Here is a 21,011-nt window from a genome sequence, read left to right as displayed (position 1 = left end):
CTCTCCGCTTGGTTCCAATCAAGATTTGCTGAAACACCTTTAAGGAGGAGGAAAAACACTGAACCTTGTAGAAAGAAGATCTCTGTTAGTTTCCTCATCTGTTAAGGAGGCACAATAATGCTTGTAATCATGACAGGGAACTAAAAATTAAGGTGTTCAGAGATAAAGGCTTAATGTTGACGCTTCAGGGGAATCTGCGTCATAATAGGAGATTCATTAAGGCCCTCAGTCACAACCAGTTACAGGGAACTAAAAAGAACCTGCCAAAGCATGAGTACAGCGTGTAGACAGAGTCCACCCCACAGGTGCCTTCATTCCTTTCAACCATCTGTTCATGCTACTGCTGAGCCTAGAAAGAGCACACCTTTGAATCGTCCCAGAATGTGTCTCTGCCAACAATTCCCTTGAGGACGGTGGTAGTGGTGGTATATAAATCATGGGGTGAATAAAAGGAGCGCTGGTTCTACCAGGACCAAAATAGACCTTCAGAACAATGCAGTGAAGCTTTGTTTTACATTTTGCATAGAGATGAACAAGGTAACTAAGAGGTGGCATTTATGTGGATCTTGACCCAAATGAGCTTCATCTCTTACCGATTTTCAGTTTGCCTGCTATCTTTTTCCTCTAAATACTCATACCCAGCCCTTTTCAAGGCTGTTTATCCACCTTTGGTGTCCACCTGTCACCCAACTCTCACCTGTGACTCCAAGAAGCTGTAACATGACAGCAGTCACACCCGGGTAAAACTATCTTGGCAGATGGACTAAACCATGTTTAGGGTAACTGACAAGCCTCAAAGTCATTGTGAGTTGGGGGGATGTCTACCCCAAACATGTGAAGACTTTCCCTGGTGGAATGAACAGATGAGAACAGTTTGTCCCAATAGCCATGAAGGTATAGAGTCAGACATCAAAGATGCCAAGTTTATCCATTGTATTGTAGGGCATCACTGGTCATCTTGATTTTTGTCTTGCCACTGGACTTCGAGGACTCTGGAAGAGAGTGAGGCTGATGACTTTCTGTAACTCTGCCTCACTTAAATCCAAGTCACCTACAAGTTAAGACATTGTCCCTTGATGTCATTGATCCTCTTAGAAAACAAAGGACAAACAGTAAGAACAACTCATACTTTCTCTCCTCATCTGTGAAAAAATTTTTGAAAAGGTCAATCATTATAGCTTTTTATTGATTATGAAATTAATAACAGAATATATATTATTTCAATAATAGAAAATAAACTATTTATTCATATATTTTGATGTAATTTCATATATTTCAGTAATAGAAAAATGAATAATAAAAAAATTCATTTGCCACTATTTTTCTCAAGTTATGCTTTTCTGTTTTCTCTTGTCTGTATTGTCATGGATGGAAGGTCACCAGAGAGGGACCACCTCTACCTTTCTGCTTTCTAGATTATCTCTTTCACTATATTTAAAAGTATTGGTTATGGAACAAGTATAATTGGCATGAACTCTTGAATAATTTTATGTATAGTGGTTTTTGTTGCTTTTTTATCATGCTAATAAAATCATGGTTAGTCAATCTGTTTCCCTATCCTATGCCATTGGTAACTTAGCAACCATCAACAAACAGGATGATTTTAGTATACAAAGAACAAAAAAGAGGATTATATGTGAATTATTAAACTTATGTTAAGTACAATTTGTTTTTTCAAAGTTACGTACTAAATTTGTCATGTTTTTTTCTTTAACAGGGGAAAAAAGATGTAACCCAGATATTTAACAACATATTGAGAAGACAGATAGGTACTCGAAGTCCTACGGTGGAATACATTAGTGCACATCCTCATATCTTATTTATGCTTCTTAAAGGGTAAGTGCTTTTGTTTTTTGTTATCTTTACACAACGTGGTGTGTTAAAAAGTTTTGATTATAGAGTAATTGTCTTGTTAATGGTATACTGAATTTGCCACATCTCAAATATTATCAATGCTATTTTTAAAAAAGCAGGACATATGCCATTAATAGTTATAAATACTTATTTAGTGGCTGCGTATCTGTGCAAGCATTTAGATATTGAGTATATCCTCCAACAGCCCTGAAACATCATAGCATCTGCAGCATAGTATAAGAACAATTGGGACACACTAGGCCTTTAGATAACCAGTTACCTAGTCTTCTCAGGTCACTTCACTGTAGCTTCAGCTTCTTTTTTTATACTCATATACTTCTGTAGCTCGTTGGGTCCTTTAACTAGTCTTAAGTCTCAGAAACTAATCAAACTAATTAAAATTACCAAGCTGTAGGATGACAGATGTTTCTGCTGTACCCCCTATGTCTAGTAAAACAAGTCTTGGCACCAAACAACTTCTTTAAATTCAGCAGACGTTAAGTACCTACTTTGTGCTAGGCACTGAGGATGCAAAGATTGAAAAATGACACATTCTTACTCTCACAGAATTTACATTCTCCTGTGGGAATGCAGCCTGTATACAGGTAAGTATAGGAGAAGGGAGATGTGAGAAGGGAGCCAAAAAGAGATCTAAACAGTGTAGGGGTGAGGTGAAGGCGTAGTAGCTGATGGAGGTATAGTGTTTCAAGGTCTGTTGTGGGGAAGGGGATAAAACTGATATCGTTTGGCCCTAGAAGACAGAATGAGGAATTATGGGTGGAAATTGTAAAAAGGCAATTTTGGTCTAGGTATAAGGGGAAAAAATTATGGACTGTTAGTTTTATCCAAAAGTATAATGGGCTGCCCATTGCTTGTTGTCACAGGATTCTCTGTTAAATTCCAGGGTCAATTTAATTGCCTCCTTCCTGGACTATTAAATAGATTTGAGCATGAAGTTTCCTTGGTTTTTAAGTATCTGAACTCTTTTTATTATTTTTATTCACTGTAGCTCAATATTTACTGATTATCAATCTCATTTGAATAGATGATTTGGGGATGAACAGTTAAATGTTATATATTTTATGTATTTCAGTTTTAGCGAAAAAAAGGGTATCATTGTCATTGATCAAATCAGTTCTATGATTCATGCTCATTTATGCAAATTAGACCTTTGAATATGTTTAATGTAAAAATTAGCATCTTTAAGGTGCAGGGATGGATACCAAAAGGGAGGTCCATTTTTATCCAATAAAGCTTAGCGGGAACACACCAGGGGGTAGGGAGCAGGGAGAATGGGAATTCTGCATTTTAAACATAAATGTCCCTTATTCTTGGTCCTAGGAAAGAATATTAAATCTCTCTATTGTATATAGCCCCTGTGTACTCTACAATAAAAATATAGGTTTTCATTTTTGAGGCTGAAGTCATACTAAATGAACAGTCTCCAAACCTTTTTAGAATGCATATGTCACTTTCATTTTGATTTCCTAGGTTCATATGGTTTAGTAATCTGAAACCCTTTGGGTTTACTAATTCAACTCTATGAGAAAAACTCCTTGCTAGAGGCCAACATTTTTAATGGATTAACTAAATGTTGAGTTGTCAAAAATCTAATTGGAAATTCAAGGCATGTGTTTTTAAATGCTAAGAATGTTACAGAATCATTCCTTTAAATCAGAAGTAATTTAATATTATACTATCTTGTATCTCTTTAAAAATTTTTAAATTAATCCAAGTAAAATAACACAAAATTTAGCTTAAAGCAGATATGACCCACTTCATCCTCACGCCATCCTGACCTCATTTATGCAAGTTGGGTAGTTTGGTATACTGTGATTAATTTTCTTCTCTTTTTTTTCATGTTATCTAACATTCCAGGTTATAAAAAATTATGTACTAGACAAGTAAGCTATAATCAGTCTTAGTAAGAATTATTCTCTTTGGAGAATTTCAAAAGGACCTCACCTGATACCCTAGTTATTATTCCACTCAGAATATCTTGAAAGATACTGAAACCAGATTTTCCCCCCAGAAATTCTTATTTTAAAAGCAAACATGCTTCCTGGTGAAAAACAAAAGTAACTAAGCTGAGGAGGCCTGGTGTTTATTGAATGGCATCATACAAAAATTTTCCAGTACTGCCTGACATAGTTTGCCTCCAGCAGTAATAACAAAGGTCATTTTTTTTCCTCAGCATAATGTGAGCTCTGTTGTTAAGTGGGCAGATCTCCTGCTAGTCATTTCCTGTGTTGTACTTACTGTGGTTGTTGTACTGCCAGCTTGAATCATTGTTCTTACCTTTTGAGTCATTGTGTATTGATGCTACTCACTTCCAGATTCTTAGGCTTAATAAGTCATACAGCATTATTCATTGATTATTTCCACATCGGCATGTAAATACAACAGACTCCCCTGTGGTGGCTTACAGTAATAACAAACCAGTTATAACATAAAGCCTATAAGTTATGTGTGTATTCTTGGTACCTGGTCAAGGAAGAAAAATTAGTAGATTAATTACTTCTATTTATGCTTTACTTTTAAAATCTAAAAAGTCATTTTGTCATTCTCTGAGACTTAAATAAATTATTTCTATATGAAAGTGGTGACTGAAGTTTGTTCCCTGATATGAAATGCAAGACTTGTGAAGATGCAAACCCACTTTCTTTTACTATATCACATCCCCTTAGGTATGAAAATAAACTACTCACCTGTTTATTAACAATATAGTAATAGTAATAATAATCACTAACTTTATTCTGCTTTGAGGTTTGCAAAACACTTTAGAACTTTACAACAACCCTGTGGGAGGAAATATGACTTCTGTTTTTATCTTTATTTTATAGATGAGGAAACTGAGGCTCAGAGGTTAACTGACTTTCCCATGGTCACACGACTAACATAAGCACTGGATAATTTATGTTTGTTTCTTATTCTTTTGGGGGATACTTTAACCACTTTTAGGCTTTAGTAGTGACATTATCATAAGTAGTATCTGTGTGATACATTTATGCTCAGCAGATTGGTTATCAGAGATTATCAGTTTAGAGCTGGAAGGGACCATAGAGATTATATGGACTAATCCTCTAATTTTACAGATGAAGAAACTGAGGGGGGTTAGAGAAGTTGAGTGGCTTGCCCAAAGGCACACTACTTCAGTAAGTGGCAGACCTTTTGTTTTTCATCCATTCAGTCATGTCCTACTCTTCATGACCCCGTGGACCATAGCACGCCAATACTACCCATAGGGTTTTTTGGGCAGAGACACTGATTTGCCATTTCCTTCTCCAGTGAATTAAGGTAAACAGGGTTAAGTGACTTGCCCAGGATCACACAGCTATTATTAAAGGTCTGAGGCTGGGTTTGAACTTGGGTCTTCAATAACTCCAGGCCCAGTGCTCTGTGCACTGTGGTGCCACCTAGCTGCCTGTGGTTTTCTGACGGAAAATCCATTTCACTAAAGCACTCTATTGTAGTAAGTTTAACTGGTAGCCAGTGTGGCATTTATGTAGATCATGGAACGATGGATATTATAGTCTCCTGTAGCCGCTGTGGGAGAAATGCCATCGGTCTTGTCGAACCACCAGGTTTTCTCACCTAAGTTACATGGCACAATTCCTATGAAAGACAGGCTATTGAGAAGTTCATGAATGTCGTTTACTTATTCTACACAGGAAAGACATTTTAAAAAGTTATAGGTGAAAGAGAGCTATCAAATGCATTTACCATGACTAATGGACAAAAGCAGTTATATAATTTTACTGTTATCATGTGTTGTTATCTTTTATATCATTTTTAAGGACTGAAATTCAGATCTGTGTATTAAATGTAAGTCTTCAGTTTGCAGTGTTTTATTGCAAAAGCAAGATATTAGTAGTGTCACTGGGTGGTGCAATGGATAGAGTGCTAGCCCTGTATTCATGAAGACCTGAGTTCAAATCCAGCCTCACACCCTAGCTGGGTGACTCTCAGAAAGTCACTTAACCTCAGTTTGTCTCAGTTTCCTCATCTGTAAAATGGAGATGATAATAACATCTACCTCTCAGGGATGCTGTGAGGATCAAAGGAAGTAATAATTGTAAAATGTTCAGCACGGTGCCTGAAAAGTAGTAAGCATTATGTAAATGTTAGCTGTATTGTTATTTTATTCAACATCTACCAGTGATTATGTACATTTGGCTCATAATCATAATGGTTCACAATAATTAATAGTCAGTCAGTAATCATTTGTTAAGTGCCTACCATGTGCCGGGCAGGGATAGCCAGTGGTACAGTGGATAGAGCACCGGGCCTGGAGTCAGGAAGACCTGAGTTCATATCTGGCCTCAGACGTTAGCTGTGTGAGCCTGGCCAGTCACTTAACTTCTCTTTGCCTCAGTTCCTCATCTGTAAGATGGGGATACACTGGAGAAGGAAATGGTGAACCACTCCAGTGTCTTTGCCAGGAAAACCATGGAGTCATGTAGAGTTGGACACAACTTTACTTTTTTCTTTTTTTTTTTTTTTGGTGAGGCAATCGGGGTTAAGTGACTTGCCCAGGGTCACATAGCTAGTAAGTGTCAAGTGTCTGAGGCCACATTTGAACTCAGATCTTCCTGACTGCAAGGCCGGGGCTCTATCCACTGCGCCACCTAGCTGCCCGCTCTGAAGGTTTTCTTTTTCTTTTTCTTTTTTTTTTTGAGTCAGACACAACTAAACCAGTGAACAACGACAGATGCTAGGCACTGTGCTAAATGCTACAGCTACAAATACAAAAAAAAAAAAAAACGGTCCCTGACCCCAGAGCTTTCTAATGAGAGCTGAAGAGCGTGAAGGGCAGGGGCAGGAGGGTGTGATGGAAAAGGCAGAGAAGTCCGGAAGGACAGCAGTCAGGCAGGAGGTGAGGAGATGTCCGTCCTGTTCCCCTCCTTAAATGCAGGAGCTGATGGCTCCCCCCAACCCCCCCGCCCGGCGGAGAGGGTACTGAGGAGGAGTGAGGAACGAGGCTCATTGGATCTTGCAAGATGATGAAATGATTAGTTTATTATGCTGTTGCTGTACTTCATTTGGTTTAACTGTTGCTGCCAAAGCACATTATCATATTTTTTGTTCTGGTTATCTTAGTTAACTAGTTGTCTTGGTTAATGAAGGCTATTTATAGCTTTTGTTGGCTCATGAAAACATAACTTCAGGGGGTGACACCGGTGGTAGTTTGGGTTACTTGACAAATTATTTGGGAATTGAACATTGAATAAGGTATATATCCAACATGTCATTCAACTCCTCTTGTCTTCCCCTCCAATTCTCACAGAATCATAGCTGCTCATAGTTAGAAGGGTCCTTAGAAGCCAGATAAATTAACCCGTGCATGAAGAATTCCTCTCCACCTGAAAAGGGGAGCCTTTGAAGAAATCTAGGGAGAGTAAAGACCACTCATTCTATCTGAGCATCGCATGAAACATTAGGAAGTTTTTGTTTACATTGAGCCTAAATCTGTTCTTCTTCAGTTTCCACCCATTGTTTTTACTGTTACTATTACTCTTACAATACTATTTTGCTATTACTATTGTCCAGGGCTAAGAAAGCTAGTCTGGTCCCATATCTATTCAGCAGCCCTTCAAATACTTGAAGGATAGCTATCATGTCTAAGTCTTCAATTCTGCAGCTAAACACCCGCCTGTTCCTTCCTAGATCTAGTCTTTGTATGGCATTTCAGCATCCTGGTTGCCCTCTTCTGGATGTGCTCTAACACATCAGTTTTCTTCCCCAAAAGTGGGGCCCAGAACTGACTACTTTCAGGTACAGCCAGACCTGGACAGAGGACAACAGGATCCCTCTGAGTCTTGGAGGCAGTGATTCTCTTAGGTCAGTTTTTCGAAAATTACCATGTCACACTGCTGATTGCTCGGGGTTGCAGCCTGCTAAAACTCCAAGACCTTTGTTCAGATCCATAGCTTGGTAGTCACACTGCTTCAATCCATATGTAAGAGTACGTATCAAACGAGAAAATATATGCAAGTGCTTTGTAAACCTTAAAATGCTATGTAACTGATAGCAATTTACCCATATTAAATTTCCTCTTAGTAGTTTGCAAAGAGGGAGCATGTTTCAGTGACTGTCCAGTGGGCCTCAGAGTCATGACTATCTGGGTTCAAATCCCTGCTCTGACACATACTAGCTACCATGTGGCAAGTCATTCTTCTCTCATCTGTAACCTCCCAGTAACCCAGCTAAGCCCCAGATATTACCATCAACACCCTTCAGACCCAAGATTAAATCTCTCCTTGTAACAAAGAAAACAGTCAAGCAAAACCAACTGAAACAATTTTTTTTTACCATTTATGCAATGTTCTATTCTCATAAACATGCTTAATGAATTGAACACAACAGTTATATGCTGCATGGCTTATTTAAATTTGTGTTATAGCAAGCTGTTCCCTTCAATTACATCTCAAAAAAAAAAATTCCAGTAGCACAATACAATTTAAGAAACACACCAGGGACAGTAGAAGAGCTTCCCGACCACCCTTTTTGTTGCTTATCATAAGCCCTGGATCCCTTCATGGAGACCTTATACTGCACCAGGCGCTGTACTAAGTTGTACTGAGCATACACAGAAAGGCAAAGTCATAGAGACATGAGGTGGAGTATGGCGCATGTGTGTGCTTGTGTGTGTGTGTGTGTGTGTGTGTGTGTGTGTGTGTGTGTGTGTGTGTGTGTGTGTGTGATAGCAAGTAAGCCAGTATAGCTGGATCATTGGGTAGAGTGGAGAGAGTAATGTGTTAAAAGCCTAGAAAAGATATAAAGGAATTAGGTTGTGAAAAGTTTTAAATGCTGAACCAGAGAGTTTATATTTAATCCTAGAAGAAATAGTAAGATGTTGACTGGTACATAGTAGGCACTTAAAATAAATATTTGTTGGCTGACTGACAAGTAGTTGGATGACATGGTCAGACCTCCCGTTTATAAAAATCACTCAGGCAGCAGTGGACGGAAGATGGATTGGAGTAGAGCGAGATTTGAGGCAGAAAGTCCAATTAGGAGGCTATTGTGATTGTCCAGGAGGGAGGTAATGAGACCCTGAAGTAGGGTGGTGAATGTATGAGTGGACAGAAGAGAATTAATTGAAGAGATGTAATAGAGAAAGAAATTACAAATCTTGACAGCTGATTGGTTATTTGAAGTGAGCAAGAGAGAGGAATTGGGAATGACGCCAAGGTTAGAATCCTGGATGACTAGAAAATCATGGTACCATTGACCATAATAGGAAAGTTTGAAGAGATTAAGATTTTGGGGGGAAGATATTGAGTGATTATCTCTTTTGGACAGGTTGGATTTGCTATGTCCAAGTGGCAGTTGATGATCATGGTGTATATTTGGCTAAAATATTTGATCTCTTGGCTCCAGATCTCTAGGACTCCTTCTTGGGTGTATTTTTTTTTTCCTGGAAAACATATACTTGGTCCCCCTACTTTTCCCCAAGATTGGTCTTCTAAGTATGATTCTTGCTCCAGTGAGACTTTGCCTCAGAATGACCTTTGAGCACCATCAAAGAGTCCCCCTGGAAACAAAGATGGCTAGTTTTTCATATTGACCATTTTGTTTCCCAGTTAATTACTTGTTCTTTTTAATCAATTAACCTGCTCTTTACTTTTTCTAACCTTACTTTTCTAACTTTAGCATAGGGACCTATGAACTTTTCATGATTCATCAGTTAAAATCTATCACAAGATCAAAGATTTAGATCTGGAAGTAACCTTAGGTATCATGTAGTCCATAGTCCTTATTTTACAGGTAAGGAAATGGAGGCATATAGTAAGTGCTTAATAAATGCTTTTTATTCATTCACAGATTTGAATCCAGGTCCTGATTCTGAATCTAGTTCTCTTTTATAACACATAAATACTGCAAAAGCATGTGTGTATATGTGTGTACATATATATATATATATATATATATATATATATATATATATATATACACACACACACACACACACATACACACACATATACACATACTTTTGTTTCACCATTTGAATTTTTTTTTCTTTTTTGACACAATCTAACTATATGGCCCAGGTTGGAAATATAACAGTTAGTGAGGCTCCATCCCACTGATCCTGATCAGCCTAAAAGCCTCTGATCTGTTCTATTTCTGACTTGGGCCGGTTTGCCCCTCCTGAAGCAACTTGAGCCTCCCTCCCACTGCAGGGGCCCACCATATTGATGTCAGACTTGGTGTGGACATCCAATCAGCTTAGCCCTGAGCTCAAGCAATCTACCAGTCTCATCCCCTGACTGTAGCAGAGATTACGGTTGCATAGCACCACATCTGGTTCCTCCGTTAAAATCGGCATTTTTTCCACTCATTGTATTTGTATCCCCAGCACTCAGCCTAGTACCTGACACATAGTAGGCACTTAATAAATACTTGTTGATTCACTAGCATATGGCAATTCACTGCCCAGATATTTTGCATTCTAAAGATCACAAAAGCTACTGCAATTTTGAGCTTATGCCACATTATAGTTTGAAAAAAAAAAGTAACTTCCCATGCTTAATACCATGGATCTTTAGTCTTGAGCTCTTTGGGTTTGTATGTATGTGACTATGAATCTGAGCTGAAAAATGTCAGCAATAACTAACAGAGGAAAAAAATACCTTGTAAAGAAAAGAACTGGTTTGAGACAGGTATGGAAAGGATCAAGTCATAGGTTGCTGATTTATCACTCCATCTGTAATTATGGGTTTGAGAATCAGCCACCCAAACGACAGGTGTGACTTTGCAAAGAATGACCATCGCTAGTTAATTATTAGATCAATCTGTGAGCAACAAAAACTAACACTTAATTTTAAATTCCCTAGTAAGCCAGAAACAGCCAAGGAAGAAAAAGTCTACTAGAGCTTTATCATTGTAGTTAAAAATAATAATACCACTTACATATAGCAATTTACAATTTACAAAGTAACCTTCTCACAACAACACTGTAAGGTAGACAGTATGAGTACCGTTGTTATGCCCATTGGAGCAGCTTTTAGGATGATAGGCTTACAGACTGGGAGCTGGAAGGAGCCCCAGAGACCATCAAGCGCAAGCCCCTGATTTTATAGTTGAGGAATCTGAAGCAGGCTGCCCCGGGGCACAGATCCCCTAAATGTCTGCAGTAGAAGAGGGAGCTGAAGCTCAGGGTGATTAAAGGATTTGCCCAAGGTCATACAGCTTGTAAGTATCAATACTGGCATTTGAACCCTGGTTTCCTGATCAAATCATTTTTGCTTTTGTATTCTCAACACAAAGGAAGTGTTCAATAGGTGTTTGTTGAATTGAATTGCTCTTTTGGGCACACCCAGCGATGAACATACTCACACTAGTTCATAACCTTCACGTCCCAGTGACTCTGAACTCCTGTAGACCATCATCCAAATCCCACTCCACATATCTACGCCCACCCCGTATCCCACCGCCAGATTCCTCACACCCATTGTCCCAGCCCTCCTACTCCAAAGGCTCATCTAAACTCTACCTAGTCCTTCCGCTGTGCCCTGTGGAATGCCTCTTCCAGAGGCAACAAGCTTTCCTTCATCTTAAACTGTTCCCCTCCCACTCCTTCCACCTGCTGGCTCTTACTGACCCCTGGCTTCCTTCAATGACACAGCCTCTCTGGTCGCCCTTTTCAGTACTAGCTATACTTTCACTCATTTTCCTCAGCTCACTAGTCAAGGGGGGAGTGTCGGAATGCTCCCTGCTCCCCATTGCATCACTCAGACCTCTCTTTCTTTGAGGTCCATGATATTCATATCTACTATCCAATCAAAATCCTGGTAGCTGTTGTCCACAGACTCTCAGGTCACATCCCTTCCTTCCTCAATGAGTTTGATACCTAGCTTAGAATTTTTTCTCCTTCCCAGCTCTTGCCCTCATAGTAGAGGATTTGAACATGCATATTCATTCTCCCTCAAACACCCTAGCCACTCAGTTCCTCTTCCTCTGCCCCACCTCAGCCACACACAGAGGTGGTCATACTCTCAAAGGGGTGGGGAACCTGCAGCCTCAAGGCTGCATGTGGCCTTCTAGGTCCTTGGGTACAGCCTTTTGACTGAGTCCAAGTTTCACAGAATGAATCCTTTTATTAAGGAGCTCTAAATCTTGCCATCACCCCCAAATATGCCACCTCCATGTTCAAGAATTCTGAAATGTCCTTATCTGACCACGTTTTGTTTGGAGAAACAGATCGCTTCTCTTCTGTGGTTGTTGCCATTACTTTTCACCTCTCCCTCTGCCTTCGTTTACTTAACCCTACTCTTTATCAATCCAATCAATCCAATCTCTTGACCCCTCAATTCTCTCCCAGGCCATCTCTCCTGCACTAGCCACTCTCTTCTCTTCTCTCTCCCTTGACTTGTTGGTGAACCAATTCAGCTCTACACCGTCCTCCTCTCTTGAATCCCTAGCCCCCTTATCATATTGCCAGTTACATCCCAGCCAAGCCTCAGCCTTGAATCACTCCCACCATTTGTCATCTTCACTCCTGTGTATGTGTCGCTGAACAAACGTAGAGAAAATCACACAACTGTTCTTTCTGGATCCACTATAAATTTATGTTACATAACCTCAGCTGGGTCCTCACTGCTGCTTGGCAATCCTACTATACCTCCCTTATTAACCCATTATCCCGCTCTCCACAGCAGGTCTTTCAAACCTTTCCATCCCTCCTTAGACTTCCCATTCTTCCCCCTGCCCCTACTCTCTCAACTGAGAACCCTGCCTCATGTTTTACGGAAAAATTGAGGCTACTGGTTGAGAACTCCCCCTTTTCCTCACCTCATTATATACCACTCAGATGCCTTCTGCCATTATCCCCTCCAGGAGCATTAATTTAGGCCAGGGATGTAAATTATTAGATTTATTTTTATAAAGTGACTGGTGTAGAATGAAGTAAAAAATAAATTCCAAAGGATTTAGGATTTGTGTGTACTAGCTCTGTAACGTTACTTAGGGGTATCAGTTTGTTTGGGGAAATAGATCACTTCCCTTCTGAGGCTGTCACCATGGAGGACAGATCTACTCTTCTTTAAAACATTGGTGGTGCAACTGTTAGAAACAGTGGTAGCCTGGACCAGCCAGGCTTAGTACCATTTTTTTTATGTTGTTATGATTCCCAAGAATAGACCAGTGATAAATACATCACATATTTCTTGTCTCACAGATGGTTCTCATAAACTATATCAAGAAAAGAATAGATAATGTACCCAAAATTTGGGATGGAAAATTTTTTTCACTAGTCTCATTTTAGAAATTGAGTTACAGGAGCAAGCAGCAAGAAAAGAAGCTTCTGGTTTCATATAGAGCCCTCTTTTTTTGTTCTGCTGTGTGTATAGAAATGCCCTTCTTTGCCAGTTAAAATTTTATAATGAATTTTTTTAAAGGAAGAAATTAAATTGTGAAGATGACAGGATCATCAGAGAGTCTATACAGAGTGTCTCGGTACCTGTTAAAACTTCAGCAGCTATTAATAGCCTCTAATCTTAATTAATGGTGGTCGAGTATGTGTTGCTTACCTGCTTAAAATTCCTAGTAGGTAGTTTCTCAAATTAAAAAAAAGGGAATTTTGTATTAAGGAGAAAAAAGTTTTTTAAAACCAAAATTTGATATAGCTCAAAATTCTAGAACTCTGCTCTCCAAGCTCAGGGTCCTGTAACTCAGTGGCTGAGTTAGGAGGTCACACGTGAGACAAAGCTAGCAGTGGCCATGCCTGTGGTTCAACACAGGGCAAGGGCAGGGGAACACACACACATGACCGCTAACACTTTGGGGTGACAGGTGAACGTAGAGTGACCTTGTCTTTAAAAGCCTAGTGACACAGTTGCTGGCCTCCTGGCTTCAGCTCCATCTTCTGGCTTGGATCCTGATGAAGGCTTCGCTGCTCTTGTCAGCAAAGGTCTGCCCCACCTTAGTCGCCTGCTGCCCAAATCGCCAACACGGCTGACTGCGCACACGCATGGGAAGATTTCGGGCGTGGTGTTTCTGAAGTTTCTCTTCATTCACATTTTGTGTTGCTTTGCTCAGCCCTCCTCTTGAACAGGCCTTTGGGCAGGGGTGACCGTGAGTGCTCCATCTTAATGTTTGCATGGCACAGTGCAAGGGAAGGAACATCAAGTTCGGCATCAGAACGTCTGAGTTCGTGGCCCGGCTCTCGCGCTGTGTCGTTAAACAGATCTCTCTAGCTCCCTGTTTGCTCCTGCTTGCCTTTGCTCTCAAAATGAGAGGGCTTTAAAGTCCCTTCTAGCTTTCTGACTCCCTAAGTGGCTTGGAAGCAGCTGGGCGGCACAGTGAGGATCTGGGGCTTACTAGCTGTGTGACCTTGGGCAAGTCAGTTTCCTTGAATGTAAAATAGGGATAATAATAGTGCTTACCTCCTAAGACCGTTATGAGGATCTGAGGAGATAGTATCAATAAAGTGCTTAGCAAAGTGCCTGGCACGTAGTTGGCACTTCATAAATGCTCATTCCTTTATCCCTTTCCTTAGCCAAAATATGGATCGTACTAAAAGTTTTCCTTAACAAAAATGAAGGTGCTATGGATCAGTGACAGGAGAAAAGAACCATTTTATCTTGAGTGGGTTGAAGTGGGCCTCTCTGCGAAATCTCTAACATGTTTATCCACCCACTGGCTTTTGAGAATGACTTCTTCCTTTTCTAGATCCTGCTATCTCTGGTCTTGAGCCCTATTCTCTAAGTCACCTCCAGCTGCCTATTGGTTATCTTGAATTGGTTTTCCCATGAACATCTTAAACTCGACATGTCGAAAACGTAACTCCTTATCTCTTTCTCCTCTCCTCTTCCTCACTTCTCTAGGGTTGTCAAGGGTACCACCATCTTCCACACTCAGGCTCACAACCTACTTATCGTGTTTGACAATCCACTCTCTCACCCCACTTATTCTATCAGTTGCCAAGTCCTATTGTTTCTCCTTTCCTAATATCTCTTACCTACACCAACTTCTCTCCTTTCATACTGCTACCACATCGATGCAGCCTTCTGGTTGGTCTCCCTGCTCCAAGTCTCTCCCTGCTCCAGTCCATCCTCTACTCAGCTGTCAAATTGATCTTCCTAAAATTCAAGTCTGACCAAGTCACCTTCCCCTCCCCTTTCCTTCAGTAAACCCCAGTAACTCCTTTTGCCTTCAGGAGCAAATGTAAAATTCTCTTTTGGAAATTTAAAACCCTTCGTAGTCTGACTCTTTTCTACCTTTCCAGTCCTTCTGAAAAACTTTGGAATCAGTTGTGTGAAATGGGAGACACTGGCACAGGCCTGCCCAAGCATGGTGCACCCACATCAAAGAAGGCGCTAGGCCCTATGAGCACAGCAGAATTGCAGTGGCTCAAAAGGAATGTGAGATACATAAAATTAGAGACATCTCCAAACCAAATATTCATATAGATTATTTGTGCCCGACCTGTGGTAGAGCTTCTGAGCATGTATTAATCTGAGCAGCCACAGTTGGACATACTGAAACTTGGCTCTAACAGAGTCAAGTCAACACCTTAACTTGTACTTTATGATCCAGTGACACCTGCATATTTGCTGTTGCTCACCCAAGACAATCCATCTACTGACTGTGGGCCCTCTCCCTCCTCATCTCCATCTCCCAGTTTTCTTGTCTTCTATCAGATCCCAGCTAAAATCTTATCTTCTGTAATGTCTTTCCCAATCTCCCTTAATACTAATGCCTTCTCTCTGAAATTATCTCTAATTTATCCTATATATGTGTATATACACACACACATAGGTGTATTTGTAGTTGGTGTATAGTTGTTTGAAAATTGTCTACTGTAGGGGCAGCTGGGTGGTGCAGTGGATGGAACAACAGCCCTGGAGTCAGAAGGACCTGACTTCAAATCTGGCCTGAGACACATAACACTTAAGTAGCTGTGTGACTCTGGGCAAATCACTTCACCCCAATTGCAAGGAAGGAAGGAAGGAAGGAAGGAAGGAAGGAAGGAAGGAAGGAAGGAAGGAAGGAAGGAAGGAAGGAAGAAAGAAAGAAAGAAAGAAAGAAAGAAAGAAAGAAAGAAAGAAAGAAAGAGAAAGAAAAGGAAGGAAGGAAGGAAGGAAGGAAGGAAGGAAGGAAGAAAGAAGAAAGAAGAGAAAGAAAGAAAGAAAGAAAGAGAAAGAAAGAAAGAAAGAAAGAAAGAAAGAAAGAAAGAAAGAAAGAAAGAAAATTGTTTACCCTATTAGACTGTGAGTTTGTTGAGAGCAGGGGCTATTGTTTGCATCTCTTTGTATACCCAGCAGTATAGCGCAGTGCCTGGAATTTAGTATTCGTTTATTTAATAAAGGTCTACTGACTTGGTTTCTTCTTAAATTCCCATTTCTTCTCTTCCCCATGGCACCTTGCTGAGTTCCATCCTCATGCCAATATATTTCTAATGATTGTTATTATAGTATTTTAGTAGATAGAAATCAAATGTTCTTCATTTGTTTCATGATGTCTCACATTTTAAAGTTTTACCTAATTCAGCTCTATCTATCCATTATCTTCTCTAATGCTTAGCCAGACTTATCTCTTAATTTCTCCTTTCACATTAGTCCCTGAAGCCCAATCGTTTTGTCTGCCATATATGACAACTCACATAGACAGGGTGAATATTAACCCTTAGCCAGTGAGCTTACATAGCTGTCTTCTTCATTTTCATTTTTTAAAAAATGCATCTTTTTTGAGAAACAGATACAAAAGCCTTTCTTATATCTTTAGTATTTATCTATTGGATAATTTTTGAAATCTTCAGATAAATGAATGAAAAGGCATTAATTATTTACTATATGCTAGGCACTGTGCTAAATAGGTAAAAGTATAGAAGGCAAGACAGTCCTGCCTTCAAGAAGCTTACCTTCTAATAGGAAAAGACAGCACATATGTGGTGGCCAGGGAGTCATAGGACAATGATTGATACTTCCTTTCCAGAAGTGATAGTATGGATTTGATTATTGTCCACAATGTAAGAAGATAAAAATGTTGTTTTCGGGGTGGGCAGGGGCGGGGCAGGGGGAGGGGGATGATGGAGGGTTACAAACATGACGGCATGGCAGAAATTTGGCTGGTGGGTCTGAGGCCTGCTAATTATGGTCAACTCTTGCCAATGAGGAGCCCGAAAAAAAAATGAATCAGAGGACCTGTTTTGAGGCAGAGGGTGTAGCACAGCATGTCAGGAAAATGGCCAGAGACCCAGATCAGACATTGTCCTGAAGAAGCATGAGTTGAATAGTGAGAATCATAGTCACAACATGATAGTGGTTTAAGTTTTATAAAGTGCTTTACATTATTGTTGTTGATCTTTGCAACAACCCTGTAACTGAAATACTGCAGGTATTACTCGATTTTACAGATGAGGAAACTGAAACTTGAAGAGGTTGTAATTGTCCATGGTCACATAGCTAGTATGTGTTGGGGGTGGGATTTGAACTAAAGTCTTCCGAATTCCAAGTCTTCCAAATTCCACTATTCCATAGTGCCTCTTGAAGGTAGATCAAATATAATTTAATCCTACCTTTTATACATGGGGCTCAGACTGGCCCGGTTAGTTCTACCCAAGGGGTATACAACTGGGTAATACCAAATCTAGGCTCAGAACAGAGTTCTTCCTTCTAATCTAGTGCTTTTTCTCTTTTTTCACAGGAATGCTGGTAATATATATTGCATCTTAAGATAATTGTATATTTATGATTTTGACACTTTAGGTACGAAGCACCACAGGTTGCCTTACGTTGTGGAATTATGCTGAGAGAATGTATCCGATATGAGCCACTTGCCAAAATCATCCTGTTTTCCAGTCAGTTCAGAGAATTTTTCAAGTATGTGGAATTGTCCACGTTTGACATTGCTTCAGATGCCTTTGCTACGTTTAAGGTAAATAACTTTGCATCTATCTGCCTGACATGGTTACCTCTGGCCGTAAGAGCTAATGCTGGGAACCCAAGTTTCAGTTTTCCTAGAGAACTTCATACATAGGGGGAAAAACCTATTCCTTATGCATAGATTATACTTCTGATCCTAGCTGACCATTTCACAAATGTATGTTACAGGATAGTATTTTCCGGACTTTCGTCTGTGGACCAGTCCTGGTCTGTGGCACATTTTTACTGGTTCTCAAAACTGGTTTTCATCTCATTTTACCTGTTCTAGGATTTCCCCTTCTCCATGGCTTCCAGTTCCCACCCTGCTTGTAGTAAACAAACAATGTCTATAGAGCTGAGTAGTAGTCATGACCAGGGTTTAACTACTTCAAAAAATCAATCGTTCAGTTGCTTTGTGCCCTAAACTATGGCCTGTAATTTTTAAATTTTGTCAGGGGTGAACATGGCAGGTTAGCATTGTTCTATAGAGGCTATTTTAAATCTTGGAAACACTTATTAGAGAAGCTCCATGGCTCCAGAAGCACTGAAAGAGCACATGAATAGTTAAAAAAAAATGTGAGAGGAGGGAAAAAGGAGAGCAGAAAGGGATTTAGAAAGAAAAACAGAAGAGCCCTGAGTAGAGGGCAGGGCAGAGGAGGACTAGGAGCAGGCAAAGACGTGCACTAACTAGAGAGAGGAAAAGGGGGGTGAACTGGAGGAAGTAAAGGCACTTTAGTTATAGAAGGAGATAGTGTGAGAAAGCATGGGGTAGAAGAGAGATGCAGGAAGAACAAGAATGCTAATCATGCATTATCTCATTAGATCCTCACAATGACCCTTTGTGAGGAGGCAATACAAGTGGTATTATACAAGTGAGGCAAAGGAAGGTCGGAAAGGTTAAGTCACTTGTCCAAGGTCACTTTCTAGTAAGAGACAGAGCTGGCAAGGCAGGGGAGCAGGCAGATTTGGAGCGGGGGGAAAGAAGGGAAGAAAAGGGAATTTGTAAGGGCTAAGAGAGAGTTGGAGATTAGAGAAGAAAGACTGATCAGATGATGGAGCAAACAAAGAAGGGCACACAAAAAGAAGGAGGCAGTTAGAGGAGAGAGAAGAAAGAGAATACCAAGAGGGAAAGATGAGAGACAGCTGGGAACATATACTTAAACATAGGGGGAGGACATATGTGTGTGTGTGTGTGTGTGTGTGTGTGTGTGTGTGTATACATATATATATACACACACATATATATACATATATGTGCATATTCATATATACATATACATATATGCCATATACATACACATGCACATAAAACACACACACACACAGAGATATATGTAGATAGGTAGCTAGATATGCAGCATCCTGATTTCAAAAAGAACAAAAATAGTTGGGATGGCTAGGTGTTTGAGTACAGGCAGGGAACTTTCTTTTCTAACCCTGTATTTCAGCTTGCAAGCCTATTTTTATAAGATTATAAATAGTGAAAGTACCCAGAGGAACTGATTTTGGGCCTTTGGTGTTATAAAATTCTGTCAATTGTTCTCCCACTATTTTCCATTGTTCTAAATCTAAGCTCCCTTCTCTGGGAAGCCATGGAGATGTTATATCAATAATATCTAGAAACTCTCTTATTTTCTTAGGAGTTACCGAGCACCCCTGTTCCTTAATCACTTTATATATTACTCTAACATTCTGTTCCTTATCTGAGAGTTTGCCTAGATTTTGCCCCATGGTAAGAAATCCTCTTACCTCTCCATAGTCTTCTGCCACGGGATACGATTCGGAGACCTCTCACAAGGAGGCTGCCTGGCTTCCCAAAGACCTCGGTGTCCTGACCGTGGGGTGACTTCTCCGCCTTTTCTCCGGCTTTTCTCCAGCCCGGCCCTTCGCTTTTCAGGCTAAAGGGGGTCCCACATTGTGGATCGTTGGTTGTTTTCTTGGTTTCCTTCGCTGCCTGCCCTTCAGTCTTCAGACTACCAAAGGGGGCCCCACGTTTGGGCGCCAGTTTGTTATAGGACTAGCTCAGCTCACCACAAGAGCAAAGATCCTATACTAACTCTGAAGTATGGATAAGGCCTGCTTAACCTTCTATCGTGAATGCTCATTGATGAGGCGGGAGACAAGATGGAAGCAACTCCGTTTAATTTTAACAAAGCATTCACTTAAGTAGTAAAGTAGCAGGAACTTCTTCCCAAGTCACGATGGATGACTTAGAGCTCATGCTGTGCTAAGGACAGTGCATGCACATCCTGTGTACTTATCTGACTCCAATCCCAGATAAACTGCTAATGACCATACAGTAACTAGGGGAGTTAAAGATTGTTAAAGATCCATAGAATGGAACACCAAACCAGGTGACCTTTGCTCATAGATCAGTCACCTGAGAGGGGCCTTACCCCATCAGTGAGACCTCATGAACAGCCTGTGGCCCTCAACATCCTTACAGATCCCCAACAGCTAGGGACCAGTCTTAAGGAAATTAACACTGTAAGGCTTCAGTGGCGTAAAATTTTGGGTCTGAAGTTTAATATGATAGATGATTCCATTTCTTTAATGCAAAAGTCCTGTTGCCAAAAGAGATAGGGAAGCAATCTCCTAAATAGAAATCGGGGGGGGGGGTTCCTATCAGATGGTACATTGCTGTCATGGAAATGGCTATTTTTTTTACCTCAAAAGGCTAATTGTAAGGAAGAATTTGTGAGTAATTAGAGCCATAGAACTAGAAGCAGAAAAGTAAATGATTGATAAGGTATAGTTAATAAACATGATTTAACTTTCATGTAAGTTTTAAAATATTTCATGGGTTAAAATATTCTTCATTAGTATCTTTGCTGTCCTATTTTTAGCCAGATTGAATTTTTAAAGCAGCTCAGCTTTATTATTGAGTAACAAAAGAAGCTTATTTGATTAGATTTGCATTCCAGCCTTGGTATTTCCAGTTACTTTCTATAGTACTAGACTTAAGATCATAGGATTTTAGAGTTCAAGGGGATCATTTAGGCCAACCTCCTGATTTTACGGGCGAGGACATTTGGTCTAGAGAGGAAAAATAGATTTTATACAGATTGTAAATGAACAGAGCCTGGCTTAAAATCCAATCTTCTGGCTCCAAATCCAAAGCCCTTTCTACTACTCCATGCTGCTAACTTGTCCCAGTAGACTGGCATCCTATTATTATATTTTACTGACATGCACTTGGATTTAATTTAATCTGGTATATTATATACAGTATACTAAATGGCTATAGCCAGTACTGACTTGCTACATTTCTCTTGAACAATCAGT

The 21,011-nt window shown here is 40.1% G+C and overlaps 1 protein-coding gene across 6 annotated transcripts in view; it reads left to right on the top strand.

The window, feature by feature from the left end:
• The window catches only part of CAB39L (calcium binding protein 39 like), a 166,926-nt gene that overhangs the window by 107,008 nt on the left and 38,907 nt on the right, over positions 1 to 21,011 (top strand). For all 6 annotated transcript variants that reach the window (XM_078156968.1, XM_020993770.2, XM_078156967.1 and 3 more), the window contains 2 exons: positions 1,718 to 1,836; positions 17,571 to 17,739. In XM_078156968.1, the coding sequence (XP_078013094.1) occupies positions 1,718 to 1,836; positions 17,571 to 17,739 (288 nt within the window). The remainder of the gene's footprint in view (positions 1 to 1,717; positions 1,837 to 17,570; positions 17,740 to 21,011) is intronic.

This window comes from Phascolarctos cinereus, unplaced genomic scaffold (assembly GCF_003287225.1).
Source record: "Phascolarctos cinereus isolate Bilbo 61053 unplaced genomic scaffold, phaCin_HiC Scaffold_726;HRSCAF=1367, whole genome shotgun sequence".
Lineage (NCBI taxonomy): Eukaryota > Metazoa > Chordata > Mammalia > Diprotodontia > Phascolarctidae > Phascolarctos > Phascolarctos cinereus.
The sequence above is the reverse complement of the archived record's forward strand: the minus strand, read 5'-3'. Positions and strand labels throughout refer to the sequence as shown.